Source organism: Lolium rigidum, chromosome 6 (assembly GCF_022539505.1).
Source record: "Lolium rigidum isolate FL_2022 chromosome 6, APGP_CSIRO_Lrig_0.1, whole genome shotgun sequence".
In the NCBI taxonomy this organism is placed as follows: domain Eukaryota; kingdom Viridiplantae; phylum Streptophyta; class Magnoliopsida; order Poales; family Poaceae; genus Lolium; species Lolium rigidum.
The window spans coordinates 110,422,883-110,433,886 of NC_061513.1; the positions used below are offsets into that span (position 1 = coordinate 110,422,883).

Below are 11,004 nucleotides of genomic sequence, written 5' to 3' on the forward strand. Positions count from 1 at the left end.
ATGCTTACGAAACCATGCTACTCCCTTCGTTCTTTTTTAATTGATTTAAATTTAGTACAAAGTTGTACTAAATCTAAGTCAATTAAAAGAGATCGGAGGGAGTAAATTTTAATGTTACCATGGTGGCTGGTGACCGGAGTGTGTCTACCAATACCCTACGGCTGCCTTCCCACCGCGTCGATTTTTTCAGTCCGGAAGAAGTACCATCAATTCCTGACTTCACCTTTGCCTTGAGATGCTACCATGGTGGCTGCTGACCGCCCAAGATCTTTCTCCTCTTATCTAAAGACCTATCTATCCGTTCCTGACTTCACCTGTTCCTTGCTTCTCTTGGTTGAGATTATGTGCTGGATAAAAACTTTACTATTTGCAAAATTTTGCTAGAGGATACTGTTATTTACCGGTGTTTAAAATGGATTATTTGACTTCTCTCACATGAAATTATTGCCGTACCCTTTGGCAAATGTGCCTAGATTTTTGAAGTCTAATTTTGAAGCCTAGCGGGCGCCGTCTTCCATCTCTGTCTGCTTTGCCGATGCCGCCCTCAACACCTATTCTCTCCGTCCCTGTCCCGCGTCGCCTCCCCTATCATTGTTGATTGCGCTCACCGGCGACCTCGTGCTAGACAACTTTGTTGTCAGCGCTCATGGCCTGAAGCTTGTCCTCGATGCCTAACATGAAAAAATGTTTAAAACCGGCCGTAGGATGGCCATCCCAAGCAAAAACGTCGAACTTACCATTTTGGGTCATGCAGTGTGTTGTGGCAAATGTACCACAAAATTCACCCCCCTTCAATAACCAAATCTCATTAGACCTACTGAACTCTTTTTGAAAATATTCTCTAGATAGCTTTCAAAAGAAAAGTGAGAACTGAGGAAAGTTCTACGTAACTGATTCTGTGGAGGCAACTGATACTTCTGAATGAGGTTATTATTCGCATCGAAGATAGATGAACTAAACAAGTAGGAATGGGAAAAGATAGTGAGTACTATACCTTTTGAAACTTATATATTTAAAACCAGAAATTAGCATAATTTCTTTCACACACCATAAGAAAAACAATTACAGGAAGAGGCTTGAGGGGATGAAAAATCCCCTTCAAAATCAGATGCAAAGAAATCATTGTTGAGTTATTTTCTGTCAACACAAATCAGCCATACCATGCTGGCCTATCATTCCCATAGAGCGTGTCGTTAAAACACAAAGTCTAAGCAAACAAAACAGATATCCGGGTGACAAGAGCAGCATCAGCAACATTGAAACGCAAGAAATCAGAGGAGAATAAGATATATTAACACAATGAGAGAACTGCTGCTGTTTTGCGGCAGTGTAAATTGCAATTGTGTAAGATATGTACACAGTGTAATGCTTTTCTATTTATGCATCCCAGTAAACTGGACGACCTCGCTCTATTTTCAGCCGTACGCAACAGATGGCTTAAAGTACATGCACATCGGTGGGTCAATCCTCATGATGGACAGTATCGCAGATGGGACACTCCAGATCCCGTCACCACAGATCAAACCAGAAGCAACGGCGCCTGCAAAGTCCTCAGACTCCTTGCGATTCACCCTCTCCCAGACAAACAAGATAACCGTCCCGACGAACATGTCGATCGCAAAATATGCTCCGATGTAGAAGGGGACAGCCATGGCCATCGGGAGTGGGATGAATTTGGACACGCTGTTTGGAGTGACGTCCCTCAGGAGGTTGATTGCTATGGCTGCAAAAAAGAAGAAAGAGCAGATTGCTAGGCAGTGCTGTGGCAGCGCAGAGAACCCTTCAACACCCAGGATTGACATCTCACGGAATATGACTGCGTATGGAGCTTTGAACATGCCATCAGGATTGCCAATGTCAAAGGCCGTCCAGTAAAGCCAAAAGGTGAGAGGAGCAATTACACAGCCAAGGGCAGTTCCAATCAACTGTGACACAAACATGGACCTTGGTGAAGAGAGGGTCAGGTAACCAGTCTTGAAGTCCTGCATGAGATCGGCAGCTGTGGATACAATGGACATCATGACACCACAAACTGCTAAGCCGGCAATCACACCACCATTCTGGCCAACCCATGAGGCAAAAATGAATAGGCCAATCTTTCCATATGTGGATGCAAGGCTCCAATCTGTCAGGCCCGTGCCATAAGAGTTGCAGAAGGCAAGTAGGGGAGCAACAACATAAGCACATAAGACAAGGTACCACTTGAGTTGGGGGAACAGCATTGGCACAGTTGCAGTTGATATTGCTGCAAGGCACACATACCCAGATCCCGCCAACCAGGGAGGAATACTGTCTTTTACAAATACCTCATTCAGAAGTTTTTCCTCGGATGATAATTTAGAAGTTCCATTATCTACAATAACAGAAGAGAAACAAGATGAGGTGCATGATCTATTATATTCTGGTAGGTAAACACCATATGACAAGAACATTACCATCCTGAACCCGGACAAGAGGAAGTCTTCCTTGCTTTGATCGTGCATTCATTATTTCCTTGATTGTTGCATAAATGATCTTAATGAGGTTATAGATACCATCACCGAGTATCACAGATACAGATATGAAGACCTGGAAGGCAGGGTAGAGACAACTTAGTTTTTGCCGAACACAAGACTCTAAAAGACTGGTCAGTCTGTGACCCCCCCCCCCCAAAAAAAAAAGAAAACTAGATGTGCCATCTGCATGTTCTTTGCTAAGAAAGTAAAGTAACAAAATGTATAACAGTTCTGATCTTGAACTCAGTTTAAAGGTTCTGACAATCACAATGTCCACCGATGTAATAGTAAGCGAGTTACTAGTACTACACCATGTTGACTTCAACAGCATACATTTAGCTCAGATTTACTTGGTTCATTTATTATGGGGAGTAAAACAGCAACAATATTTTAATCAAGAACTGCAATTCGTGATCCAATTCATCTATAAAAGAAACGTCAATGTTTTATCAAGTACGAAATCAGAAGTTATTTCATGTCAGAAACAAATGAAATCTTTAATCACCATACCTTGTATCCATAGAGTCCTTTGAAATCGTTGCTTCCAAGGTCAGCTGGATACCACTCTCCAGCTTTTGTGGATATATATGGCCACAGGAAACCCCAAGATATAATGGCTCCAAGAAGTGCAGAGCAGTTAACAATGTGTGGGCATATAAGACCACATCCAATATAGGTTGGACTAAAGTCAAAATAAAACCTGCAAATCATGGAACAGTTGAACTTTTGGTGAGCATGTGTAGGATGGTCCATCATTTTTTTTCAAGAATGTAGGATGGTCCATTTTTTTTTCGAGATAATAGGATGGTCCATCTTAAAGGATGATTAGTTTCATAGGACAATACAAGTAATAGCAGTCACACAAGAGGCATGGTCAAAGCAGGTTATGGCCCCTAAGGGGCGACAGAAGGCAAAATTTCTTTCAACCCACAAAACTAAATGCACTACATATTAGTTCTGACTCTTGAAAATTGAAGGAATAATAAAAACTAATTAAAGAAAACTTACGTGTTCTTAAATGCCGCAAGCCCCAGAGAAGGGAAATTATCGAAGCCACAAGAATTCCCAACCCCACTGAAGAACCACTTAAACAAGTTCCAGATAAAACTAATGCTTAAATACTTCCCAAGACAGCTAACTTGTTTCCTGCAACGATAAAATACAAGTTAGTTGTGTAAAAACTGGAGAGATATAGAAAATCACAACAAAGGCATCAAAGGACTTGCAATTTAACAAGTATATGCTGCATGAATAAACAGAGGAAACTGGTATTTTCTATCTTCAGATACACTCTGCTGCATTGTTTAAACATTTCATTACATACTAATTTCCCATTAATAATAAGATATTAGAGAGAATATATAGCAGCATTCCTAGTCTCAATCCAATAGAACCAAATTGTCATAAATAGATCAATACAACCTTATGGTCAGCAGTTTCTATCTGAGCATTGTAAAGATAAAATTGATGAAATTACCTAGGACATATTCATTTCCTCAATAAAGTTCAGTCCAAATAGGCTACCATATCCCTAAATACTCGATAGATGAAATACATGTAATTGGCTGAGAGCTCAACTGCAACTTCACCAGACTACTGTGGCAACTATTGATGTTCTATACAAAGAAAGAGCGCTATTGGTCTAACATAACTACAGAAAGAATCATTTTAGATTTGTTTTACAGCATACTGTCATACAAAAGACCCAGAAGAAACGATGCAGATTGAACTATGAGTATAAATTAAGGAGAAACTCTGATCGATTGCTTACTCTGCAAGCTCAGCTCCAGTAGTAGTGTGGAAGCTATTTATCAGCATAGCGGTAGCAGTTCCGCTGGGATAGGTCAGCTTGTAATCAATTACCATCACCTAGCAAACACCCCCAAAAAAGTTAGTTTTACTAAATTTATCCTAAGACACGAGCAGGATACTCCACTTCATCCAAAAAAACAAAGATGCAATGAGACAAACATAACATATGCATGGCTCCAAGATATGAACGAGTACCTTGCGCAGCGCGACAAGACTGAACAGACCGAGGAAGCTAACAACAAACATGAAGCCGATCATCCAACTGAGCGAAGGATTTATAACATCAACCGCCCTGTTTCCAGGATAATCAGTCCCGATAAGCTCATAGGTCTTCTGATCCATCGCAAGCATATACGTTCCGAAGCCACCTGCATGCATGAGCAGATACGTCAGCTGATAATGTGAGCTCGATATATAAGAAGGGAGAAGCTATCATTTAACTCATGCACACCAAAATCAGCAGCAAAATTTAGCATTCACTGCATCAAGATTTTTATCCCCATGGTGACCGTATAATCAGAGGTTCAGCATACCAACTACTTCCCCAAACCTCTGAAAACAAATTCGATGTTGCACCTGAATCTAACACAGGGAACGCACTTAGCATAAACTAGACCACGTGTCGGGATGGATTTCAGTTACGGATTAAACCAAACGTAACCCGGAATCGCCTGCCCACGCAAACCAGAAATCTAATTGAGTAACGTTCCCCGACTGAAATTGGGGAGAAGAAGACACACACACGCAAACACATACCGCTGAATGCGAGTCCGGAGCATGCGACGACGCAGGTCTGGATGACGGTGTTCTCCTGCTTGGTGAAGGGCTTGGAGACGATGCCGAACCGGGCGAGCGCGGCCGTCCAGGCGCGCACGAGGAAGTAGCCGAGCAGCCCCGCGGCGACGTTGAGGGAGGGGATGATCCCCACCGTGAGGTTGAGCTTGTGCGTGATGAGGCAGAAGAGGACCCCGAGGATGGCGCTCACCACGATCCCCCGCACCGTAATCTGCTCCCGCCACGGCGGCACCGCCTCCCCCGCCGCCGTCGCCGGGGGCGCGCCGGCGAGGAGGGGGCCCGTCAGGTCCGCCGCGTCCGCCTCGGATCCCATCTTCCCGCGGAGGCTAGGGAGGTCCCTTGGGCCGTATGGATTCGTCGGGAGCTGGTTGGTTTTGCGTAGGAGACGGCGCCGCCGAGGAGGTGGCCGGGACTGGTGAGAGGAGGAGGCGGGGGACGGGGTGTATTTAAGCCTGATTGCCGCTGAACTGCCAAGTTCCGGACTCTGTTTCTCCGGTTAGTTCCCGTGTAGACGTACCAGGGTCCAGGCAGGGTCAATGCCATGCGGGGCCCACCTGTCAGATCCGAGTTGGATTGTTCTTTTGGCCTTCGAGACGTTCTGGGCTGGGCTTCGTCCGTGCCACGGTGGCAGTTTAAAAAAGTGTTAAAGCTGAGCAAGGCGAGCCACGTGGGGCCGGAATACACTGGGCGACCCCACCACGGTAAAGGTTTCCGGTCCCACCTGTCATTATCTTCTCAAGGAGAGGGATAGAAGGAACCGCCGTGAATCGTGCTCGGGCTCGTAGATCTTCTGCGGCGCGGTGAAAAGCGGGCCGCGTGCGGTTTCACTCTGCATTGGCTCGTGAGTCAAATCACCCCACGTTTCAACGGTAGAATGGGCGCCGCTTGTTCTGCCGCGCCTGGAGGCCATACGGTTTCACTGCATGCAGGCGCTGCTAGCCGGCGTCTCGCTGTCTGGTGGGGCCTAGCCGAGCTAATGCTAGCCACACAGTTCTACCGCCTGCGTATGTTGCCATGCTAATCAACCATGCAGGTGGCTTGATTATGATTTTGTGGGTCCGGATGTAAGTCTAGCCTCACATGTACAGTCGCTTGAACCAACAGGTGGCGTCTATTACATCTCGTGGGGCCAGGTTTAATGCTAACCACAACCACAAATCTACTGATCTGAACCAGCCGAGCCTAGGCCCGTGCAGGACAAAATAAAACGAACTCTATGGGATCATTTTGATTCGTAGAATAAAAAAACATAGAAATAAAAAAGCATGAAATTGAGATGTCATACCTAATTAAATGATGGGAAAATATACGTGTAGGCGCCGCACGGACCGCTCCGGTGTGCGGCGGTGCGTCACGATTCTCATAGGGGTTCGTGCGGTCCACAACCACTCGTCATATCCCTTATCTCTAATCCCTCACGAGCCCTTCATGTCCGCTCATTCTCTCTCGCACCCACAGATACAGACGACAGCCACTAAGCCACGGGAGAGAAGCCTCGAGGAGGCGTGGCGCTTGGATGGCTCCGCCGCTGAGAGAGGAGGAGGCGCGGCGTTTCGGCGGCTCGGCCAGGTCGCCGTCCTCGAGCCGCCGCCGACGAAAGGAGGACGCGATGCGCAAGGAGGGCTCCGACGCCCCTCGACGAGCGACGAGGAGGCGCGGCGTAGCTGAAAGAACATCTCTCACATTATGTTTTGTGTGTTTGATGTCAATATATGTGATACACTAATGTTTGTTTAAGTGGTACAGGGTTTACATAGATTCATATTTTTGTGTGTTGGATTTGGTCGGTCTGTCAAAAAGATAACAGCAAAAGTTGGCCAGGCCGGATAATCCGGGCCGGATATTGTTGAAATATCCGGCCCCCGTTTTTGGCTAAGTCTTCGAGGAAAAGCGGCTCGGTATGGGGCCGGACATTTGCCTGATATTGTCCCGTGTTGTACCGTGGCCGGAATATCCGGGCCGGATATTTTGGAAATATCCGGCCCCCCGAATTTGGCTAAGGACCGGAAGAAAAGCTTCTCCGGCATAGGGCCGGACATTTGGCCGGATAATGTCACGGTTTTATTCCGTAGGCCGGATTATCCGAGGGCGGATTATCCGGCCCTTACTTAGGCCGGAATATCCGGCCCCCCGAAGCTGCAACGGCTCATTTTTGAGAGGGGGTATAAATACCCCCTTCTTCTACCTTGGTGGCTTGCTCAATCATTATACAAGAAATCTGCCAAGCCACCTCCATTAGAGCCACCTCAAGAAACACAAGATTTGCAAGATCTCCTTCCTCCCCCAACCAAAGCTCTTGATCTTTGGAGATTCGAAGGAGAAGACACCGATCTACATCCTCACCGAAGCGTTCTTCATTTCCCCTCTCTTGTTTGAGGGATCTCATGCTAGTGTTCCTATTTGGTTCCCTAGTTGATTTGTTGTTGATGTGTTTTTGTTGATTGTTGTATTGTTACGGATTTGGGAGCCTCCAATTTGGTTGTGGATGTGTGCCCCAAGAACTTTGTAAAGGCCCGGTTTCCGCCTCGAGGAAATCCCTTAGTGGAAGTGGGCTAGGCCTTCGTGGCGTTGCTCACAGGAGATCCGAGTGAAGCCTTCGTGGGTCGTTGGTTTGGCTTGCGTAGCAACCACACTCCTCCAAACGTAGACGTACCTTCTTGCAAAGGAAGGGAACTACGGGAATCATCTCTGTGTCATCGCGTGCTCCACTCTCGCTACTCTCTATCCCACTCTATCTCCTATTGCGTTGCTATACCTTGCTTAGTTGATATCCTTGTCATATAGGTAAATTCACTTAGTTGCATATCTAGAGAATTTACCTTTTGTGTCAAGCCTAAATTGAAAAAGAACTAGAAATTGGTTAGCACCTATTCACCCCCCCTCTAGGTGCGGCATACGATCCTTTCAATTGGTATCGTAGCCTCGGCTCTTACTTCGGGCTTAACCGCCTAAGAGTATGCCGGACGAGGAGCCCTCGGAAGGGGCCGCCAAGACGGTCTCCGTGGAAGACTTCAATTCGTTGAAGTCCTCCATGGAAGCCCAAATGGAAAGCATGAAAAAGATGATTGCCGAGCTTTTGGCTCCGGCCCTTCCCAAGGCTCCTAGTGTAGAGGTAAAAGACACGGGTGCATTAGATGAGGGAGAGGCTTCGGACTTACCCTCATCTACCAAACCCGTGGAAGGTGATAACTTAAACACTATCAAATCTACCAAGTGCATCTCCTAGGGGAACTAGTGGAGGTGAAAGCTACAATCGAGTAGCTCCACCTTTCCTATCTCCCGATATACCGGTTCCTCATCCCCATTTGAACATTCGGGGCGACCCACCTAAGTTTTCCGTTGATAATTTCGATACTTGGCAATTTGAGTTCCGCTCTCATGTTTGTAGTGCCTCCAATGAACTATGGAGAATCATCTTGGAGGGCTTCAAGCCATACAACCCCGACAAGTTGACTAGAAGAGAAGCAATTGATAGTCAACTCAACAACACCGCCCTACACATGATTCAAACTAGTGTGGGGACACCGGAATTGCATCGAGTCCGAACTACACCACCGCCAAGGAAGCTTGGGACGGCTTGGCCACTAGTTGTATTGGAAGTGAGAGCACAAGGAGGAACAAGTATAATGCTCTTAAGAATAAAGCCGAAGGGTTCATGAGGCTACCGGATGAAGATCATGAAGTCATGTATGGAAGACTTCTCACGGTTGCCGATGCCTTCCGGCTTATTGGTGCCACCCACATCAATGACTCTTGGATCAAGGAGAAGTACATTGAATGCATGATGCCATTTGCACCCATTGATGTCAAGACTCTTGTGGGAAGGGAACGCTATTCCTCTCTCACCTCTCAACAAGTCGTGCACGAGATGCAAGCTCTCAAGGTGCTTGAGGAAACCTCTCCTGATTCTCGCAATCGTGCTCTTGGGATGGCAAAAGGTTCCAACCTTGCCTTGGTGGTCAACTCCGGTGAAGAAGTGTTTCCTCAAGAATCTTATAGGGCATCTTGGAGTATGTCCTATCCGGAAGATTTGCAATGCCACTACCATGATCACATGGCCTTCCATGCAAAATCCTTTTGGGTTGATCCCTCCAAGGCCAAGGAAGACAACATCAAGAGGAACAACAAAAGTGGGTTCACTAGCTTTGGTCCAAAGACAAGATCATGCTACAATTGTGATGACAAGTGTCACTTCATTGCCGAATGCCCTTATGAGAATAGAGAGCTTCATAATGGGAGGCTCATTCCCAAGGACAAGAGCAAAGACTCAAAGGGCAAATATTCAAAAGCCCCCAACAAGAAGTTCTACAACAACAAGACCAAGAAGGGCAAGAGGCCCTCAAGAGTTGTGCTAGTAACAAGGGAAGAATATTCATCCGATGAAGTTGAAAGTTCTAGTGGTGATGAAGATGAAGAAAGCTCAAAGGAATTGGCCGCCATCGTCACCACCAACATACCCTCTTCATCTCTCTTTGAATCTCCCAATGAGAACCCTCCTATCAAGAATGCACATTGCTTCATGGCAAGATCCTCCTTGGACACATCTATCGTACTATCAAATCAAGAAGAGTATACCTCCGGAGATGATGATGTTGATGATGAAGAAGATGCAACCTCTAATGGATTGGTCGCTCTTGCCTCCCTCTACACTAACTCTTCATCACCAAGTGAATCCCCCAATGAGGTCATCCTTGTGGAGGAAGAAAGTTGCCTCATGGCTAAATCCTCCGAGGTATCATCTCCTAGCCCCTCTATTCCTAACATATCTAGTGAACTAGGGGTTGATGATGCTAGTCTAAAAGTGAAACAAGAAATGCTAGATTTTGATGATTTCATTCTCAACCTACAAGGTAACACTAAAAAGCATGTTTCAAACCTCATGATTCGTTTAGCCCAACAAAGTGATATGCTTGAGAAAAAAGGTCAAATAGAGAGAGAAGACTCTCTCGAAATCCATGCTCTTAAAAATGCTCTTGAGGAAAGTCAAGAAACTATAGCTTATCTTGAGGAGAGGCTAGAAACTCTTGAAGAGCCTCAAGATAAAATTAACAAGCTCACTAAAGCTAGAGATCTTGCTAGGGCTAAGTCTAAAGTTCTTAAAAAGGATAAGGCCCAATTTGAGGTTGATCATGAGAAACTTGTGAAGGATCTAGATGAACTAGACAAAGCTCACAAAGCTTTGAAGAGTGAATTCACTCTCCTATCCAAATCCTATGAGCAACTTCAAATTAGGCTTGCTTCATATGATGTGCCTAGTTCCTCTAGTCCTCTATGTGATCATGCAAATATTGTTGAGGAAAATGCTAGGTTGAAGGATGAACTTGCTAAGGCCTCCTCTCCCCAAAATAAACTTTCTTTGGATGATCTTTTGAGTAAGCAAAGATCAAACAATGGGAAGGAGGGCCTTGGTTATAATGCCAAGGCAAAGAAGGAAAACAAGCAAAAGGCCAAGCCCGCACAAGAGAAGAAGAAAGACGTCACTAATGGTGAAGCCCCCAAGGGCAAAACCATGAATGATGATGATGCGGGAATTGCTAACCCTCACTATGTTTTATTTAAAGATTATTATGGTGATGTTTATGCTAAATATGTTGGCCCATATGATGGTTATGTTGCTTGGTCTATTTGGGTCCCAAAGACCCTTGTTGCTAACAAAAGAGGACCCATTGCGAAATGGGTACCTAAATCCAAGAATTGATCTCATGTAGGACTATGCCGCCGTAGGTTCAAAATGGGTACTTGATAGTGGATGTACAAGTCATATGACCGGCGGCAAGAACCTCGTCAAGGAGTTGAGGCCTAACATTAATGATATCACCATCTCCTTTGGCGATAATTCTACATCCGAGGTATTGGGTTTTGGCAAGGTTGTGGTTGCACACAACATTACTCTTGTGGATGT

General features: G+C 45.6%; 1 protein-coding gene across 1 annotated transcript; it reads right to left on the reverse strand.

Annotated features, from left to right (window-relative positions):
* Window positions 1–1,271: 1,271 nt before the first annotated feature.
* Window positions 1,272–5,426, reverse strand: LOC124660898 (probable metal-nicotianamine transporter YSL6). Its single transcript, XM_047198737.1, has 7 exons — window positions 5,064–5,426; window positions 4,503–4,675; window positions 4,267–4,364; window positions 3,504–3,641; window positions 3,006–3,195; window positions 2,436–2,568; window positions 1,272–2,353 (listed from the first exon to the last, which is right to left on the reverse strand). The coding sequence occupies exons 1-7, from the start codon at window positions 5,413–5,415 to the stop codon at window positions 1,416–1,418; spliced, it is 2,022 nt and encodes a 673-aa protein (XP_047054693.1). The 5' UTR covers window positions 5,416–5,426; the 3' UTR covers window positions 1,272–1,415.
* Window positions 5,427–11,004: the final 5,578 nt, after the last annotated feature.